Below are 22,151 nucleotides of genomic sequence, written 5' to 3' on the forward strand. Positions count from 1 at the left end.
TTGAGCAAGAGTGGAACTAAATTTGGCAAACAGGCCACAGGAGCTTGTTTTAATCCATATAAGGCTAAGTTTGCAAACCTTATGAGGAGAATGATAACCGGGAGGAGGATGCATATAAACCTCTTACATTAAATCACCATGAAGAAAAGCATTTTTAACATCCATCCGAAAAGTTTCCATTTACCAATAGCTAAGAGGCGAATAGATGTTAATCGGGAGCAAAAGTTTCCTCATAGTCGATACCATACTCTTGAGTGTACCCTTTGGCTACTAAGCGAGCTTTGTAGCGTTCAATAGTTCCATCGAGCGGGTCTTGATTTTGTAAATCCATTTGCAACCAATAGGAGTCTTGTTTGGTGGAAGATCAACTAAATCCCAAGTATGAGTTTTCTGTTCATCACCATAGCTGCCAAAGAGTTGCCTCACGATAAGAATGAGGCTCATGAAGGGTTGCAATAGTAGAGTAACAATGAAAATCGAAAGATAATGAGGAGTTTCTCTTAACGACGAAGAGTAGTGCTAGGAGGAGATGGATCAACAAGATTCAAGTGTAGTTGGGCTAATATTGAGCACATCACAATCACTGGATCGGGACTTGAAACAAACTCTTTGGGAGTCAATGAAAAATAGAGAGTCAAGAGTGATGAAATTTGGAAAGAGAAGAGAACATAGTATTTTCCCAAAAGGTAACATGACGAGAGATCGTAACTTATTAGAAACAGGATCCCAACAACGATACCCTTTGTGTTCAATGCCATAACCAAGAAAACAACATAGCACGGGTTCTAATTTGGTATGTTCATGAGGTTGTAAAAGAACAAAAGAAACACATCCAAAAGGTTTAAGGATGGAATAGTCGGAGGTTGTCCAAACAACTTTTCAAAAGGAGATAAATTATGAAGAACCAAGGTAGGAAGGCGATTAATAACATAAACAAGATGAAAAGTCGCTTCTCCCCAAAATTTTTACGGACATGAGGCGTAAAGAAGAAAATCAAGAATATGGCGATGCTGCTCGCCCATTCCGTTGAGAGGTGTGAGGACAAGAACGTTGAACAACGGTGCCTTGTTGACTAAAAGCAAAGAAGAATCGATATTCCATGGCATTGGAGAATTTTAATGTCACAAGAGAACGAGTTTTAATCATTTTTGCAAATGTGATGTAAATTTGTGATAACTCGGATCGATGTTTCAAAAAATATATCCAAGTAAATCGAGAATAATCATCAATAAATATTACAAAATAACGAAACCATTTATTGAAGAAATAGGAGAAGGACCCCAAATGTCGAATGAATTAAACCAAAAGCAAGTAGTATTATTATGGGAAAAAGATAATGCAGGTTGTTTGTGACAATTTAAACAATTAAATGACTCAAACTTAGTAGATCCTAATAATCCACGAGAAATTAAAGGTTGAATTTGGTAGAAGCATGACCAAGACGAAGATGCCATTGGTGAATGGAGGAATTAGGGATTGTACAGACACAAATCTACGAGGAAGATGTAAAGATGTAAGCTCAAATAATCGACCCACTCTGCGACCCTCCCCAAGAATCTGTCCCGTTTGTGGATCCACTGACACCATGGTGAGAAAAATAACATTTAGTCCTTTTTCACACAACCGACAATGAAATAAGATTGAGTGCCAAATTAGGGATATAATAGGTGTCGGGAGATGAAGATTTGAGGTAGACACATGACCGGTATGTGTGATGTTCATTTTAGTACCATTTGCGGTATGGATTGGTGGTAAGGAAGATAAGACAAGAATTTAAGATTAGTGGTCATATGATTACAACATGCAGAGTCAAAAGCCAATAAGAATTACGGAGAATTAGAAGAGATAACTGTTTGAATAGTGCCTCAAGATCACTCATGGTGATGGCGGTAGAGCCCTCGAGGAAGATCGCTTTGAGACATTCTTGAATTTAGAATGCCCTCCTTTTGATCTTGGAGGGCGTGTGGGACAATGTTCAAGAATATGACCGTAACCATGACAATATCTGCATTTTATGGTAGGACAATATGCAAAAGCATGACCAATTTGATTACAATTCTTACGAGTTGATTGCCGATTGATGTGAGGATCGAGTAGTTGCAAGAGCGACTTCAAATTGAGGAGTTTTATCCAAACCGAGTCTCTTCAAAAATAATCTCTTGAATAGCGTTTCCAATGATGGGAGTGGATTTCGATGTAGCAGGACGCTCGAGCGGCCTCATATTCGATCGAAGAGCCATTAGAACTTGAATGAGATGAAGATGATCTTCACCGATTTTGGCACGAGATATTTGATTCCAAATAGGTTGGACTGGCAAGAAAATCATTCACGATTGACACGCTTCTTGTTTGATTATGAAGAGTAGTCCACAACCGATAATAGTGGGCAAGTCCGATATCGATTAGCCAAAAATCGATTTCTTTTGCGAGTCATAATTAGCAAACGGATGTGGATGGGTGATGATCGATGATTTTTACTATCCCAATCCTCAAGTTTTGCATCGTTTCATCGTTCTCTCTTCGGCGTAGTGATATCTCGGTAACAATACGCCAAAGCTTGCGACCTATCAAAAACTTTTCATTCCTTGAACCCAAAGATTATAGTTGGAACCATTCATAACTGTTGAAATAGGTTTTGAAATATCAGATTTCTCCATTGATACCAAGATGAGGAAACAAAAATGGTATAATACTCGGTATGAACGAATGAACCAGGTTGTAGAGAGAGAGAGACCCCAAAAACTAGAAATAAAAGTTTTATGGCTCTGATACCATGTTAGAAGAAAGAATACAAGTAATGAAGAAAAGGATTGTGTATTTGTCTGTGTCCCATTTACAGAGATATTACATCTATTTATACATGAGAATATGAACTAATTTGGACAAGAATAATAATTGCTATAATTATGCTACACAAATCTCCTATAATCATGCTGATTGCTGTAATTATGTTACACAAATCTCCTATAATCATGCTGATTGCTGTAATTATGCTAACATAGCTGTTGTATCCAAACAAGTATAAGCAGTGATTCAATGCAACACCTTCAGGCTTTGAACCCCTGGAAAGAAGATGAAAGAATCCTGAAAAGCCCATCTGGGTTATCAGCATGTACCTATGTAAAAAGCTTATCAGTATGAGTTCAAGAAAGCTATAACAAATTTGAGTGAACTTGTTATCAACCAAGACACACCTTCCTAAATGAATACAAGTTATCAGCCTAACATCAGCAAGCAACTAAATTGGTGTTAAAAGGATTGAATATCAACCAAAAAGCCAGAGGAAAAGTGGGTTTGAATTGCCTGAAGTTCAATTGGCCTCACATGCTATGAGCTGAACAAATTCTACGTATCAAAATTTTCAAGCTTGAGAAGCAAACTTCAATCTTAAGAAAAATGAGATCTTTTTTTTTTTTTTTTTTTCCCTGGAGAAACAAACAAACATCTTGAAACCTTTACCTCTGCTTTCCCAGACACTCCAAAAATCAAAGTGTTAGCATCTTTAAATCCATATATCATATCATCTTTTTATTCTACTTTAACATCACATGAGGCTTAGCTTGAAAAAGTTTTTAAAGAAGAAAATTTGAAGTAAATGATAGCTTGTTCATGATCATCTTCAAGTAGGCATGATAACCAGACCTTTAAGTATGAATCTTTTCTTACAATCCTGAACGAGTACCCATATTTTTGGCTTTTTTTTTTTTTTTTTTCTCAAGGGATGAAGAGATGATCAATGAAAGATGTAACCTAAACATACATGCCTCAGCAGGACTAGTAATATTAATGCATGTAACTGTAACATACCCAATGGCCAGCATCTTCAAGGACATGCATTTCAACTCCACCTCCCTCCTCAGCAGCCAGATCCTCAGCAGCATGAATTCGCTGCAGATCTTCAAGGGCCCACCTGTGCAAACTCCTCTCTGCCTTTAGGAAATTGACATGAACACCTTGAGGCAAATTTTCAACAAATTTCCTATATTTGACCAGTTGAAGAATTAAGTAAAGAAACCAGAATTCAGCTCAAGTTTGCACCGACAAAAGAAAAAAAAAATCCACAACACCAATAATAATCCATTCAAAAATACCATAAATTTGTTTCTTCGTAAGATTGGTACATTTCAGCAATCCCTTCAAGGTCAAATACCCATGAGAAGCCCAATGATGAACCCGAATGACCATTTGGTTGAAGATTAGTTACGACCCACTGACATAGATAAAAAGAAATAATGAAAATCAAGAACCAAAAACACTAAATAGAAGAATATCATAAAACAATGAGGCAATAAAAGACTGATAATTAGGTGGGAATCCTTTTGCAAATGGCATTAGGTGCTATGGGGAGTTTTTAGCAGACTATCAACTGGAGGATGTTGAGTATTAATCCATCATCTAGCAAAGTTCTCAGCAAAGTGGCAATCAATGTTGCCATGTATTGGTGAACAATGGTCAGTGCACTTAAAGATGTATGAGGTGGGGTCATATAATTCAAAAGGAAAGGTTAAGCTGATTTTTAACCTAATTTTATGCTTTAACGTGAGCAATGTGAAGCTGTCTATTTTGGTATGGTATTTGATGCATCATGTTGCCCTCAAAGATCAATTCTCCGAGCCTTTTGTGTTGGCCTAGAAGACAAATTTCTGAATTCTTGTGTGTGCTTGTAGCTGGAGAAAGAGGTGACATAGAATGTGTCCTTGGTAAGAATCCCATTACTCCCCAAGAAAAACAGATTCCCTGAGCTTTTTTTTATGTTGGCAAGAGAGAGAAATCGTTTGGTAAATTCTTGTATGATTATCAATATAAAAACTCACTCACTCTCTGATTGTTCTACATCTCTCTCTCTCTCTCTCTCTCTCTAAGAAAAGGCCTGGCTTTGGAATTGAAACCCATGACTTCCACTTTGGTTTACTCTACATGCAACAACTAACCTTAACCCCAATTGTAGAATAAAATTAACAGGAAATTGATCAAGGCATGGGTAAAAATGATATAAGAAGGAAGAGGTCTAGTAAAATTTAAATGAACTCGAAATGAAGGTGACATGAACAATAGGACACTAACCCTTTCTATGCAATTTTATCATTTGGCACAAGTTCCTTAGTAGATGATAAGAAAATGTGATAGCCAAACAATTGCCTTTCATTTGCCAAATTCAAATAACAATCAAGCCCAATAAAATTGCCAAAGCTTAAACTAAGGTTTAAAATGCAACCATACAAGTACTAAAATAAATTGAAATTTGAAATATACCTGTGCAACATCCTTAGAAAATCCCCCCTGAAGAAGAGCGTTCACAACTTCTCGCTTTGAGGAGACCTTCCTTAAAGAAATACATATAACATACTTATGATCTTGCCCCAAAAAAATGAGAATAATGAGAGAGAGAGAGAGGCGTGTTTGAAGATAGATCACATTTACAAGTAAACCTACAAAATCAGTGCAAGACAACAAAGGAACGAAGCAAAGATATAACTACACAAGACAAAGGCATAGGAATCAACACGTAAAAACGTAATGCGAGACAATAGTGAATGAGAAAATACAATGTTAAGTTCATGATGTTCAAGGTTACTAGGAGATTCTGCAAAATTAATATAGGCAGCTGGATATATTCATATCTGCAATAGGAGCTAAATAACCTGATGCTAAGGCAAGTTCAAAAATAAACACTTTCAAAAATATAAGTTGAACCCTTCCCAGAACAGTCTCCGAAATTTGCGGGAAGCCTCCGTGTAGAGACCTTAAATGTGTTAGGAATAAGGGAATGATTAACAGATATCTTCTATTAAGTGTTATGTATTCAGTATAATAATATTAAGTATAGAAAATTTAAATATTTTAATGGATATTAATTGTGTTCTTTCTCCTTTTTCCTTAGATTTTAAACATATATTATTAAGTTTTAGTGATAGGCAAAATCTTAGTAGCAATCACTAATTCCCCATAAATGTTATATGTGGAGATTGTAAATGTATACTGGTATAACTACTTGATATAGAACGAAAGAACCCAAAAGGTAAGAGACAAATTCTCAAGAAGACAAACAAATTCATAAAAGAGGAAAGGAAACAAATTCTCAAATTTTATTCATTTTCAATTAAAAATATCATAATAAACTCTCTCCAATAAAATACCCAAAAGACATAGGTATTTATAGTATAGTTTTAATACTACTACTACTACTAATAGTAGTTGGAATTCCAAACAAGAAAATATTAAGCAAATTCTAATTAGGAATCCAAAACCAACTTAATTTCCTAAATAATAATAAACACTAATTAATAGAAACCTAAAGTTCATAATTTTTCAATGAAAAATAAAATCAAAATAATTTAACCTTCCATGGCTGCATCATCTCCTTAATTGGAGAAAACTCAACCTTAAGATATAGTGCGGAAGAATCAAGAACTAGATTCGAAGAACAAGTAACTGAGCTATCCTTTTGGATGGTAGAACTGAGCTAGAAAGAATTTTATGCTTTCCTTTGCATTCTTAAAAACATTTGAACATAGAAAATCAATCAAAACTACAATTGAAAGACTCTTCAATTTAATAGGACCAAGGGAAATGAAAAGTCTACAATTTCCACTGTCGTTTCCTTGGCTTGATTTTCTTTTCAATTTCCATTGAGGTCTCCCTGGCTTGATTTTATTTGTTCCCTAGGATAGATTTTCATGCTTATCATGCTCATTCTCATTAGTTTCCTTTTCTAGAACAGGTTCTTCAACATATGAAGGCTTAACAACCAAATCTTCGGATCTTCAAACTTATGTTCTTCAAGCTGGTCTCTTTTTTCTTTTTCAACTTCATCTTCAAGTAGCTTGTCAATGTTCATCTTTAAGTTCTTGCATCATATCTTAAGCAACTCTTGACATCACATCAAGCTCTGCTTTTTGTTGAAACAAAAATTCTTCCTTCCATGCTTCAAGTTCTCTTCCCCTAACTCATAAAATTTGTTTGATACCTCAATATTTATAAAATAAGTGATTATATAAGTCACGAGGACAATATTTAACACCACCATTTTTATTCATTCAATGACATATATAAAATAACTGTGCCTTGTAGTCATCACCTTCATCTTGTAGTCTTTCAATGTCGGTCCACAATGTAAAGTCTCACTAAAAAGACAATTCAAAGCTCTTACAAGCCTTAAATATTCATTTCTGGCCAAAATGGACATCAAAATCATAATCAGCACATTGAAATTAGAGGGAGGAGTCCTGCAAAAATTTTTATTGAGGTGGCAGGAGTTGATGTGGCAGTGAGGTAGTGGTTGATGTGGCGTTGAGCTGGCTATGATGTGGCACTGATGTCTGCAATAACAAACATAGGATTTGGTGGAACACAGCTCACAGTTATTGGGTAAGCTCAGCTGCGGAACTAGGTGGATCTTGACCCAACCCAAGGATTTCTCATTGCTAGGGCATCAGACTGGAATTCTGACAATAGAAAAGGTTGAACGGCCGCTGGCAAGGGTGGGGAAGTTCCAGACTTTGGAAACTAATGAGCTTCTGGTGGGTCATGATTTGAGTCAAGATTTGACCCGAACAGATCTCCATCCCTGGGCAACTGCTGGCAGTCCCTTGGTGCCGAATAAACGTTTGGCAGGGATGGCTCAGTTGTTTGGTGATAGGAGAGATGATGATTGTTTAAAGGCAGTGGTGAGGGTGTTTGTTCGCTATGCTCTGCTTCGCAAAGGATAAGGACAGTGGCGAGGGTGTTTGTTTGCTATGCTCTGCTTCGCAAAGGAGAGTGTTTTTACAAACACAGTAAATCAAGGAAGGAAAATTTTTCAAAGGAAGCTAAAACATAGATTGAATTTTTGGGCTTTGATACCAAAATGATGTAGAACAAAAGAACACAAAAGGCAAAGAAACAAATTCTTAAATTTTATTGATTATCAAAAATAATATCATAATAAGCTCTTTCTTTCTCTCTCTCTCTCTATAGTAAAATACTTAGAAGACAGGTATTTATATTTAAATTTTAATTCTACAACCACTAGGAGTTGCAATTCCAAACAACAAAATACTAAGCAAATTCTAATTAGGAATACAAAACGAACTTAACTTCCTAAATAATAATAAATCCTAAATAATATAAACTTCCTAGTTAATAGAAACCTGAAGTTATATACAAAAAAAGAATTCCTAAATTGAATCTTCCTTGACAGCATCACTACTTTGTATACATACAAAAAAAAAAAGTTCTAATTTAAAGACTTAAAGAAGTTTATGATGACAAATTATCACTTGCAAGTTTTCAGATATACCTGTCAATCTATTAATAATATTCTATTATTTTCAGTAGTTTGTAAGTAATAAATCAAGTGCAATTCATGGAAAAAGAATTTGTTAATCCAACTATGTAGGATCAACCATTGTATGAAATCATCAAGAAAAAGCCAGAAGCATGAAACAAAAATTATGCCGGGAAATATTGCAGAACCACAAGGATGTGTTAGGACAAATTTGATTGAGCATGAAAAAGGACAGGGACAAAGCGAAGAATGTAAATTAAAAAAAAAAAAAAAAAAAAAAAGCAAAGAGATAGAAACTAATAAGTACAAATAGGTACAAAAGGGATCAGCTTACATTGACATTATACGAGTGCAATAATGATTATATACAACAAATAAAATCAGCTGATGTTGGCTAAAAATTCTTAACCTTGTGCAATATCCTTATCAAGCACTACCCAATACAAAAGAACCCATTGCAATACATAGGCACATCAAGATAACAATAACACAGCTAATACAACAGCAGGCACAAAGGGTGATTGAACTTTTGACAACATACCTCCTTTGGCAGCTTGCTAAGGAAAGATATCAACTCTGCTGGATGGTCCTCTCCATCTCTACCAGCTCGAACTTTTCCAGGAGTAGCATCTAGAACCCAAGCCTTTAGTGGGGAAAATGATAAGAACAAGGAAAAACAAAGAAAACCAATGGAAAAATAAATCCATTCTTAAATTGTTAATGATGTTAAACCCTACATTGTAGCATCCAGACAAACTATAATCAACCCAAACAAAATAATGTCATAAGGTTACATCCCTTATATAGTGAAACAAAAATAGAAAATTGCTAAAACAACCTTATAAAATATTAAGTGCAAAATTTATTAACCAATTTTCCTTTCCTAATACGTCAAGCAGAAGAAAAAAAATTATGAAGACATCCCCTCATCCAAGATGGGCTTGGTCACAATAAGAACTCAGGTAACCTATCTATAGTTAGGTATCTTGCTGCATCATTACACACCTTTGAATTTTGAAGAGTTCCTCCACCTTGACTGATAAGACATAGGAGTACATAGGGACCATCAGAGTGGTCATCTCTGATGCTTTTGCTTTGTAATAGTCTTTTTAATAGAAAATCTAGGTTGCAAGTGGAGGATTGGTGATTGTGATTAGTGATAAATGGTAGATTTCTAATTATTTTGCAATTGGCAGTGACTGGCAATGATGGTGGCAACAGCAAGATTTGGCTTTGATACAAACTAATATAGAAACTAAGCTTAAAATCCAAATAAAACTTCACCAATCAAAACCAAATGGTGACATAGTGCTACACTCCTTTAAAAAGAGAGAAAAATATAAAATTGCTAAAATAACCTTCTAAAAATATAAAGTACAGAATTACTTCTACTCCCAAGAAACCTAAAAGAAGAATAGGAATTTTTAATGGGTCCCTCTCTCCAGGATGGGCTCAATTCAAAATTAGGACTCATACTTCATAGGTGTTACACCTCTGGTCTGTTAAGGCCCCTATTAGTACTTAGTACCTAAAGAGATCGTTTTCTTTTCTGCATTCAATGAAAGTTCTAAATAATCTCAATTTCCTCATATGTCATTCAGAAGTTCATACCATTGAAAACTGGACTCCAAACCTACAATTCAAAAGTTCCTTATCACCTTCCCAAATTAATTAAAGTCTTAGAACTGACATTCTAATACATCCCAAATTCTAAAACCTTTTTTAACATCTTCCATAGCAAACTTACTTTAACTGGTCGCGCAAGAGGCTTTGCAGCTTGTTCCACCATGCTCAAGACAACTGCATGGATAATTAGGAAGCACATTAAGCAATTAAATCATCTGAAACATGAAAAACTATCGCATACCATTTCCTGCTAGTTGCAACATAAACATCCACAAACAGTAAGTACCTTTTCCTCCAAAGCTGTGGCCAATAAGAACACGGGGAATCATTCTAAGCTGTGCTACCTATTCCAGCCAAAAACATAAAAAAGAAAATTTTAAAAAGAAAAATATATCTCAAACATATTTCTTATGAAACTTATGACAATTGGAGTTTTAAATAAATTATGTTCATTATTTTAGACATATGGATGTTATAATTGCAATGTCAAAAAAAAAATCATTATGAATTGCAGCAAGTAAACTACAAAATTAGCACAAAAATTTAGAACAAATTGAAGTGCTCACATGAAAAATTTTTACCAAAAGTGGAATCATCATAAGCAAAACACAAAATTTCCCGTACCAAGTACCTAGTTAATGCATCTGCTTCATCCAATGATAAAACTATTAATGCAAATAGCATGGGTGAGAGAAACCAACATAAATAAGTTCTCTGACAGATATTCCTACAATAGTGAACAATCTGATGAACCATATTGTAGTATTTTCCTGCAAAGTAATGAGCATGTCCACTCCATGATGTTCCATAAATGAAGAGCTTCAAGGTTCTCACTAGAAACTCATAAGTTGCATTTGGATATTTCACCAGACAAACAAGACTTGGATATTCACGCATTTCTAATAAGGGATTTGAGTATACTCTAATTGGAATGCTTATTGGTCCTAATGACTGGGCAAACTTCACCTTTAACATTTTGGCATAAACAAATATGTCAAGAGCTTTAAGGTGCAAATACTGATTCAGGAGTTTTAGTTGACACCACATACAGTGAAAACATAAAGAAATTAAATAATAAGGAATAAAAAAAAAGAGCTCACGATTTTAAAACCCAGCACATTTTTAATTGACACCACATACAGTGAAAACATAAAGAAATCAAGTGATAAACAAAAAATGCCAACAATTTTAACAACCACCTAAACAGAAGATATAGGAACTACGAAAAACTCTAGCATGCATAATCAGCCAGGTTGGTTAAGAGACTCATCAGCCACGCACACAGGATAAACCAGCTTCAGGACATATCAGATCTCATTTTTATCCAATGCAAAATAATAGGAACAATATTCAAGCATAAAAACTGATAGGCAGTGCTGACAAGTTACACACTAGTTTTAAGACATCAAAAGCCGTTGAGTCAACTGTGTGGGGTCCCCTCTTCTTCATTGATGCTGAATCACCATGGCATCGCAGGTCTACTAAAAGAAACTGCATCAACACATATGTTGCAATTAATAACATTCTTACATTGCACAAAACAACACCAAAAATCAAAATGTTAGTTACATCTACTCTTCAGCTGGGAAAATAGAAACCAATGCAATGACAAAAAGGTAAACAAAGTATCTTCAAAGGTAAAATTTATAAAGCAATCGCCAAGTTGGTAAATTTCTTTTCCTTATTTTACACTTCTTGACAGATGGGTCCATTTTTGGCATCGGGAGGAGAAATGTTGTTTGGCACCAGAGGCATAAACCCATTCATATGCTGACGTGTATACCTTCCTCCCTACAGGTAAAACCCTAGTCCTAGTCATGATCCAACCCATCTTGGAAAGAAGCGAATCTTAATAATTATCATGCTTCTTTTAGTAGTAGGAAATTTAATAAATAAGGTTATATTTTTTATGTTTTCAGGAAATTTTATACTTTGGTAGGACTATTGATGTAGAACAAAAGGAAATAACCAAAAAGAGAAATCAAGGACCAATCCCTGATAATAAAAAAATAAAAATAAATAAAAAAAAGAACAAAAGAACTAATTCTCAAAATATTATTGATCTCATAGAAATTGTCATAACAAAGCTTGTCTAATAACAGTAGAAACCTAGGTCTTACTTATAGAATTAAGAATCCTAACCACATTGAGATTTTAAAACTGTTGAGAAGGATTCTTGGAGAAAAGAGTTTTTTTTATTTCAGTGTGTATTTGCCTTGTATACTCTTCCTATTTATATACAACAGTCCTAAATACAAAAGAGGAAGATACCTACAAAAAGAAAAGAATAAATAAAATACAATACAATCTCTTTAATTTAGGGTTTTACAATCTAGTAGGATTCCAACCCTCCCTCTCAAGTTGGTTCATGCATGTTACACATGCCCAACTTGTAAACTTGAGTATGAAATATCTTGCTGTTCAAACCTTTAGTAAACAAATCAGCCGCTTGTTCTTTGGAAGTCACATAAGAGACACTTAAAGACCCATCAACTATTTTATCCTTTATAAAGTGCCAATCAATCTCTATATGTTTGGTCTGATCATGTTGAATTGGGTTATGAGCTATACTGGGATAAATTTTAACAACAGTCCCTGAACTTATCTAGTTGTAACATTATAATCCCTCAACTTAAAAATATAACATAAAACCTTTAACTTTCAAATTTTGCATAGTAAAATCCCTTTAACTTCCAATTACCAATTTTTCAGTTAGACGCTAATCTGGACAGTTTCAGCATAGAGCTTAGTCAGTATTTCTCTTTTCTCTCTCAAGCTATATGTAAATTAAATCCTTCTTCTTTCTATAGATAGAATAATTTTTCATGCGTAAAGAGAATTATTTTACACTTTGCATAAGAGAGAAGAGAGAAATGTTGACTAAGCGCCATGTAGGAGCTATTCATATTAGTTTCTAACTGAAAAATCAGTAATTGAAAGTCAGAGGGATTTTACTGTATAAAATTTGAAAGTTTAGGGGGTTTTATGTTACATTTTAAAGTTAAAGGACTGTAGTGTTAAAATTATATAAGTTCAGGGATAGTTGTTGAAATTTATCCACTATACTGATAGCAGATTTGTTGTCGCAAAATAAAGACAAATTGTTTGTTTCTAATAATCGCATTTTCTCCATCAATTTCCGCAACCACAATAGCTCATACATACCTGTGCTATGGCTCTATATTCTGCCTCTATAGAAGATCTTGCTGTCACATTCTGCTTCTTACTTCCCTAAGTGACTAAATTATCACCAACAAAAGTGCAATAACCTGATGTCGATCTTCTATCATCGAGAGATCCAGCCCAATCTGCATTTGTAAAAGCTTTTATCTGGAGATGGCCATGCTTTGAAAAAAGAAGTCTCTTTCTAGGTGCAGATTTTAAATACCTCAAAATACTGAAGACAACTTCTAAGTGAGATTGTAAGGATCATGCATATACTGACTCACCAGACTTACAGTATAGGCTATGTCTGGTCTAGTCTGAGAAAGATAAATCAATCTCCCAACTAACCTCTGATATCTTTCTATGTCAACTGCCGCCCCAATTCCAGCTTGTAGCTGGTGATTAGCTTCAATAGGAGATTCTACCGGTTTACAGCCCAACATACCTATCTCATCTAAGAGATCTAATACGTACTTCCTTTAAGAAATAAAAATCCCTCTGTCTGATCTGGCAACTTCTATTCCAAGGAAGTACCTTAATCTACCCAAATCTTTAATCTCAAATTCTCGAGCCAATCGCTCTTTTAGATGAGCAATCTCTTTCTTGCCATCTCCTGTCACCACTATATCATCAAAATAAACAATGAGCAATGTGATCTTACCTATACGGTGTTTTATGAATACGGTATAATTGACATTATTTTGATAAAACCCAAAGGAAATCTTGGCCTTACTAAATCTATCAAACCATGCTCTTGGTGTGTGCTTCAAGCCATATAGTGCCTTTTTCAATCTATAGGCTTTTGCTTTGGTCTTTTCACCCTCAAACCCTGAAGGAATCTCCATATATACTTCTTCCAAATATCCATACAAAAAAGCAGTCTTCACATCAAACTGCTGTAGGTCCCATTCAAGATTTGCAGCACATGACAGCAAGATCCTGATTGTATTCATTTTAGCAACATATGCAAAAGTCTCTTGATAATCCATCCCATATGTCTGAGCAAATCATTTTGCCACTAACCTGACCTTATATCTTTTAATGGAACCATCTGCTTTATGCTTTACAGTGAACACCCATTTGCATCCAACCAATTTCCTCCTCAGAGGAAGAGTAATAAGATCCCATGTCTCATTTTTTGCCAAAGTCTTCATCTCTTCTACCACAGTTGCCTTCCAATTTAGATCAAGGTATGCTTCCTTCAAATCCTGTGGGATGGAGGTAGAAGAAACAAACAAGACAAAAGCTCTATAGGAAGGAGATAAAGAATCATAGGAAACAAATTTTAATATAGAATGTTTAGTGTAAGTCATAACTCCATTTCTGAGAGCAATGGGTATATTAAGGTCATCAACAAAAGTATTAGAAGTATCATAAGAAGAAAACTCACCACATAATTCTCCAAGCTCAGAATGTTTAGGAGCTAAATCTAGAGGTTCTGATTGATCAATCATATTATGCTCAATGGCTATATCTATCTTGTTCCGAAGAGTGTAGGTTTTTAAATCCAATTTATTCAATCTCCCTGTGGTTTGAGGTTGGGGTTGAGGAACTAATAGTGATGGTTGGTCCTTATCGTCAATGCTATGATTGGGTTCAAAAAACATCTCCCCCTGGAAAGGTAAAATAAACGACTCTTCCTTATTATGCTTCCTCGGAAGAAGTGGCTGGAAATAAGGTTCATATTCTCTAAAGGTAATATCCATACTTACAAAATATTTTCTAGGAGGATGATAACACTTGTAGCCTTTTTGAGTGCTAGAATAACCCACAAAACTAGAATAACCCACAAACACACATTTTTGAACCCTAAGTTCTAGTTTCCCGACAATTGATCCATAAATAAAGCAAATACACCCAAAAACCTTTGGAGGAATAATATAACTCTTAAGCACTTCCAGAGGACTCTTAAAGTTTAGTGTAAAGGAGCATCGGTTAATAAAATATGTTGTAGTAAGAACAACATCCCCCCAATATAACGTGGGTAGGTTCAATATAAACATGAGTGATCAAACCACTTCAAGTAAATGCCTATTTTTCCTTTCAGATACTCTATTTTATGCACTTGTATTCACACAACTAGTTTGATGTAGGATTCCATGAGACTCTAAATAAGACTGAAAAACTTTATTCATATACTCTGTCCCATTGTCAGTTGTTAGAATTTTGATCTGTGCATTAAACTGGATGCAAATCATTTTATGAAATTGCTGAAAAGAAGAAAAAACTTCATGTTTAGATCTCATCAAATAAACCCAAGTCAACCTAACGCAACAGTCAATAAAAATGCAAACCATCTATAACCAGATAAAGAGGTTGTTTGAGCAGGACCCAATGCATCAGAATAGATAGTCATAAAAGGAACCAAAGTTTTATTATTTATTAAAAGACAAGAATTCCTTATACGTTTGGCAAGTTTACAAGCATCACAAACTTACACTAATTCGCATTGTCTAAATAAAATAGGATATAACCTTTCTAAGGTTGAAAAAGAAGGATGTCCTAATCTCCTATACTATCGAATGATCTCCTGATCAGCACTTATTGAATTTCCTTCCTACCAAAGCTTTGGGGTTTGAGAAACCATTACTGTCATCTAGCAAATATAAGCCATCTTGCAATCTATCACTACCAATCATTCTCCCTATTTTCAGCTCCTGAAACACACAATAGGTAGGAAAAAATTCAACTTTGCAATTAAGGGCTTTAGTAATGAAGCTAATAGATAAGAAGTTAATAGAAAAATTGGGCACATGCAAAACTGAAGCAAGATTTATAATAGAAGTGCATTCAAGAGAACCTACTCCAGAGACATTGTCTAAGGATCTGTCTGCTATGCAGACTTTTTTTTTCCTGAACATAGGGAATAGGTTGTAAATTTATTTGAAAAGGCCTGTCATGTGCTTGTTTGCTCCAAAATCTATAACCCAAGGAGATTTTTCAATATTAGCAAAAAAAGCATTACCTGATTTGACAAAATTAGAAAAGGCAACTGTGTGAGTTTGAGATTCCAACTGTGATAGCAAGTGCCTCAGGGACTATACTTCTTCATTGGAGAAGATTCCAGTGGTGGCAGTAAAAGCATTGTTTTCAAAAAAATTCACTATCTCAGAAACATTTACTTGTGGTCTTGCTGAGCTCATCCGTTTACCTCCACGCCCTTTGGATGGGCGATCATGTAGCTTCCTACAATGTTCCTTAGCATGCCTTGATTTTCCACAATAATCACAGTGTAAATGATCCTTATCTGATGGACCATGTAACTATTCTCGGGAGGAAGTAGCCATTAATCCTGCCTTGTCAGTAGGTAAAGAGTAGATCATGACACTTCTCCTACTTTCCTCTTGCTATACATATGAATAAGTTTGCCTTAAGGAAGGCATGGAAACCTTTCTAAGCACTTAGACCCGAAGTTGATCATACTCTATGTTTAATCAAGCAAGGAAGTCATAGATCCATTCTTTCTCAATTAATTTTTGGAATTTAACAGCATCAGCAGTGCAAGTGGCTTGAAAGCCTTAATAATAGTCTACTTCCTGCCACAAACCACTTAATTCAGCAAAGTATTAAGCAATGATCATCTCACCTTGTTTCATGTTATGAACCTTGTTCTGTATCTCATAGATCTGTGCTTTATTGCTCATTTAGGAATAAGTTTGAGATACAACATTCCAAATAATAGCAGCATTATCCAGAAGCAAATATCCACGGGTTATTTGTGGTTACATTGAATTAATTAACCAAGACATCACAAGGGAATTCTCTGATTCCCACTGGCTATAAGTAGAACCACTCACTTCTAATTTGGTTTTGTCTTCAATGATGCATCCCTATAGCCCTCTAGTCTAATAAATAGTGAACAGGATCTCAATTATGCAAGATAATTAGTACCATCAAGCTTTACTGGGCTAATTTATAACGAGGGGTTATCACTCATAGGGCTCATCTTTGTTTTATAAATTCCTTTTTTCCATCAGCCATATTAAAGAATCAAGCCAAAAAAAAGAGGAATGCAGCAATAAGAAAAGTCAAAGTAGCAGCAATAAAGAGGAAAAAAGTAAACCCAAGAAAAAAAAGTAAACCCAAGGATCAAAAGTGCAAACCAAGGTGGGAAACCAACTTGGCAGAGACGCAAAGACCTATGGAGATTGTTGGAGAAGAAATCGGCTAGAAAAAACCCCCAGAAACAGCAACATGCGCCAGTGCGTGGGATTGGCAGCGAAACTTGTGGTAGCGCATGTGACCATGAGCGACGTCGAAAGGTGAAGATTTTTTAGGAACAGGTCGATTGGCAAACGCTCTTTCCTTCAGCAGGGTTGGTGTAGTACAATTTCTTGGTGGTTGGTGCCTATAATCTTACCCTAGCAACCCTAAAACTGTTTGCAGGAAACTCACGCCAAAAATTAATGGTAAAGCTCTGATACCATGTTGAGAAGGATTTTTGGAGAAAAGAGTTTTTTTTTTATTTCAGTGTGCATTTGCCTTGTACACTCTTCCTATTTATATACAATAGTCCTAAATACAAAAGAGGAAGATATCTACAAGAAGAAGAAGAAATACGATACAATATAATTCCTTTAATTTAGGGATTTACAATCTAATAGGATTCCAACAAAAATCCTAATTCAATCCAAATTAGGAATACTAAATTAAACAAAAAGAAATTAGAAAATAATAAAATTCCTAAATAATAGACCTAATAAGAATAAAATTCCTAAATTATAAAACTCCTAAATTTCCTAATTTATATGAAATATAATTCATAAATTGTATTAGGAATATCATCTTCTTATTCTGAATTATTATCCCCTGGTTGGAAAAAAATCATCCTTGAATCTTGAAGTGTGAGAGAATAAGGAACTGCATTAAGAAAACAATCAACTCTTTATTCTTGCGTGGTAGCAAGAAGGTTGAAATCAAGCACTTCATGCTTTCCTTTGTATCTCTAAAAGGATCTGGACAAACAAAATCAAATAGATTAACAGTAGAAAGGCTCTGCAAATCAATAGGAATAATTTGATTTTCTTCAATCTCCATTGAAGTTTTCATAAATTGACCTTCTTTGTTATGCAATTTATCTTCCTCAAGCTTTACTTTTGCATTTTCATCAACTTCTTGCTCTACAATAGACTCTTCAACAGGTGTATGTTCAATAATCAAATCTTCAAATTCTTTGATCTTAGGTTCTTCAGGTTGCTCCTTTTCAATTTCATCTTCAACCTCAAGTTGCTTTTCAAATTCAAGTTTCTTTTGTTATTGGCTTGCTTTTTCAAGACTTTTTGCCTTTATATTTTTAATATTTTTTATTGTATCCAACTATTCTCTCAATTGGAATAGATGTGATTCTTTCCATGCTTCAAATTCTTTATCCTTAACTCGTTGATGAGCCTATTAAACATGATACTCATTCTTATATTCTTCAAGTGCTTTCTCCCTATATTGTAAGATTAGTTGAATGTCTCAATACTCATCAAGTAAACCACAAGAAGCATAGTTAGGACCTCCATATAAATCAATTAAATAACACACTTCATCAAGTTGCTCATAATAATCATCAATTCCATTTTGTATTCTTTGAATTGGATCCAATAACTCATTTTGTACCTTAGAATCATCAATATCATCTTGCAATCTTTCAGTGCAAATTATGATTTCAAATTAAGGAAGCATACCTCATTGAAGAAAACTAAAATTTCAGCAATTTAGGAGTCATTTTCATCCGAAAAAAAAATCATCAGATTCTTTGACCTGTGTTAAGATATGTACCATAAATAGCTAGGATATGTGTATCTGTAGTGATTGTGTGAATATATTTAAGTGCTAGAATCGTGGCTATAATTATATATTTAATTAGGATTGTATTTCCTATTTAGTTGTCCTGTACAGATTATAAATTGATATCATTGGCTTGAGGGAATAATTAAGCCCTTCAATCATTCTCAATATTCTTCTTCTGTTCTATTTTTCACATGGTATCAGAGCCCTCGATAAGTCTGATTTGAAATCTAAAACAAAGTCCTCATAGGGAGGAACTTTTCCTCTTTTTTCGGTCACTTTCTGGGAGTCCATGGCTGTCACAGCCTAGCCTAGTGGATTACCCAGCCCAGGATCGGCCTCTCTACTAACTGCCAATGAAAGACTCCGATACACGCACCGTCATGCGCCGTTAGCCCGCCGTCACACGCGCCGGCACGTGAGTCCTCTCCAGCGACCGTCTCTCGCCGGTGCTTCTTCCCGTCGACTCGCCGGTCTCAGGCGACCTCAACCACATTGGTCCTTCACCTGTTTCTCACTTTTTTGTCACCACCTCTTCATACAGTAGGCTTTTCTGACTATTTCTGAGCAACATTTCAGTGTGCTTCTCTTGCCAACATGTCTGAGATTGAGGAGTCCTTCAATACAGCCTCCAACACAGGTTCTGAGATTCTCAAACTCATATTTTCTTCCATTAGTAATTCACCAGCTATTACTACTGTTAACTTAATAGGAAGTCAAAATTATATGTCTTGGGCTGCATAGTGGAATTATGGTTTATGGGGCAGGGTATGATGAACACTTGGTTAAAAATGCCATAGATATAGCTTTAACAAATAGAGTTAATTGAACTAAGATTGATGCTCAATTATGTAGTCTCTTGTAGCATTCTCTAAATCCAAAATTTTTTCAATCTTGTAAAACCTGTTGCAAAGTCTGGACTAAGGCGAAAACCTTACATACAAATGATGTACAGTGTATTTATAAGGTAGTGTCAAATATGGTTCATCTACAACAAAATCAACAAGATATGTCTAGTTATTTGGGACAGGTAGAATCAATGAAAGATGAATTTAATTCTATCATGCCGTGTACTGATAATACTTCTGAGCAACAGCAAGACAGGTTCTTCATGGTTTTAGCATTGATTGGGCTAAGACCTGATCTTGATTCTGTTAGAGACCACATATTAACTAGTCCGGTTGTTCCCTCTCTAGAGGATGTGTCTGCCAGGCTTCTACGCATCTCACTCAATAAGAATAATTTCTCCGGAATTAAATCTTCAGTTTTAGCTGCACAAAGTGGAAACCAACCGAGACAGGGTACTTATTAGAGAGGCAAAGGTAAAAGGCTCCATTGCACTAATTACGATAAGAGTAATTACACTCGAGACACTTGTTGGGCCCTTCATGGTGGACCACCACGCCCCATTCAGTCAAATAATGTGGGCCGATCAACTGCTCATATGGCTCAATCCGGTGAAAATGGTATTCTTCCATTACCTGATGGAAAGGATCAAGTGTCAGACTCTATCCTATTAACTGGAGCTAATTACAAGGAGTATTTGCAATATCAAACAGCCAAACAACAATCTTCTAACAATGCTCATTCTGGTAATTCCTTTTGCTTGTTTAACACAGTCTTCGCTCACTGGTCCATGAATCCTAGACTCTGGTGATTCTGATCATATATCTGGCAACAAAAGTCTTTTCTAATCTCTAGTTTCTCCTCTGGTTCTGTCTAAAGTTACTTTGGCTAATAGTTCACAAACTTTAGTTAAAGGCATAGGAAAAGTAAAAATCTTTTCATCTATTCCTTTAACCACAGTTTTGTTCACTCCAAAATGCCCATATAATTTAATCTCCATTAGTAAATTGACTAAAAATCTCAATTATTCTGTCACCTTTACGACTGACTCTGTTGTTGTGCAGGACCAGAGTACGGGGAAGATGAGTGAAGTAGGATGTGAGTTACAAGAGTTGTACCATCTTTCTACTTCCAATTCTCCAGTTGCTCTTGCCTCGACCACTTTCACTGATCTTCTTCACAATCGTTTGGGTCATCCAAGTCTTGCCAAATTGCAAAAATTAGTTCCTAGTCTTTCTAGTTTATCTTCTTTTGAATGTGAGTCCTATCAACTTGGGAAACAAAGTTGTGTTTCCTTTCCCAAGCAAGTCAATAATAAGGCTAAGTCCATGTTTGAAATTGTCCATTCAAACATTTGGGGTCAAAGTCGTGTCAGTACAACTTTGGGATTTCATTATTTTGTTACTTTTGTTGATGATTATTCTCGTTGCACTTGGTTATTTTTAAAGAAGACTCGTTTTGAATTTTTCTCTATATTTCAAAAACTCTCTACTGAAATACGTAATCAATTTGGTGTTTCTATTAAAATACTTCGTAGTGACAATGAACAAGAATATTTGTCTACTCCCTTTACTCATTTCTTATCTTATCAGGGTATTACTCACCAAACTTCATGTGCTTATACCCCTCAAAAAAATGGGGTTGCCGAACGAAAGAATCATAATCTAGTTGAGACTGCCCGCACTTTACTCATTCACCATAATGTTCCTCTTCATTTTTGGGGACATGCTATTCTTACTGTTTGTTACTTAATTAACCGAATGCCTTCTTTTGTTTTGCAGAATCAGAGTCCTCATTCCATTTTGTTTCCCGACCAAGATGCCCATCAGTTGTCCCTACATGTATTTGGTTGTATTTATTTTGTTCATGATCACACTCCTGGCAAAGACAAACTTCAACCCAAATTAATAAAATGTGTCTTTTTGAAATATTCTAGACTTCAAAAAGGCTACAAATGCTACAATCCACTTACAAATAAATACTTTGTGTCAGCTGATGTAACCTTCTTTGAAATATCTCCCTATTTTTCCTCCAACACTGCATCTAAGGTTTTTATTCCCACCGCCTTATTAGTTCCTACTCTTCCTCCACCACCAATCAGTCCACCACCTCTTCACGTCTACTCACGTCGTCCTCATCCTCCCACTAACACCATTGATGCTCCTTTGCTTGATACAGGTACAACACCGGCTCCTGGTGACTCTTGCCCTCCTTCATCTTCACCTATTCCGGTCTCGCCTTCAGCAGACGATGCTACTCCTCCCATTGTCATCTGAAAAGGTATTCGTTCGTCTCGAAATCCTCATCCTATTTATAATTTTGTGAGTTATCATCGTTTGTCTCGTTCCTACTATGCTTTTGTCACCACTTTGTCTAATATATCTATACCTAAGACTGTTAGAGAAGTTTTGAAACATCCAGGATGGTGTAATGCAATGGTTGAAGAGATGACTGCTCTCCATAACAATGGCAC

The 22,151-nt window shown here is 35.3% G+C and overlaps 1 protein-coding gene across 1 annotated transcript in view; it reads right to left on the reverse strand.

The window, feature by feature from the left end:
- Window positions 1–22,151, reverse strand: part of LOC110668895 (uncharacterized) — a 29,020-nt gene that overhangs the window by 1,332 nt on the left and 5,537 nt on the right. The window contains exons 6-13 of the mRNA XM_058138755.1: window positions 11,285–11,383; window positions 10,179–10,236; window positions 10,014–10,066; window positions 8,808–8,909; window positions 5,254–5,319; window positions 4,092–4,210; window positions 3,808–3,979; window positions 2,999–3,116 (exon numbers count right to left, since the gene is read on the reverse strand). Of these exons, the coding sequence (XP_057994738.1) occupies window positions 3,048–3,116; window positions 3,808–3,979; window positions 4,092–4,210; window positions 5,254–5,319; window positions 8,808–8,909; window positions 10,014–10,066; window positions 10,179–10,236; window positions 11,285–11,383 (738 nt within the window). The 3' untranslated portion in view covers window positions 2,999–3,047. The remainder of the gene's footprint in view (window positions 1–2,998; window positions 3,117–3,807; window positions 3,980–4,091; window positions 4,211–5,253; window positions 5,320–8,807; window positions 8,910–10,013; window positions 10,067–10,178; window positions 10,237–11,284; window positions 11,384–22,151) is intronic.

Source organism: Hevea brasiliensis, chromosome 16 (assembly GCF_030052815.1).
Source record: "Hevea brasiliensis isolate MT/VB/25A 57/8 chromosome 16, ASM3005281v1, whole genome shotgun sequence".
Lineage (NCBI taxonomy): Eukaryota > Viridiplantae > Streptophyta > Magnoliopsida > Malpighiales > Euphorbiaceae > Hevea > Hevea brasiliensis.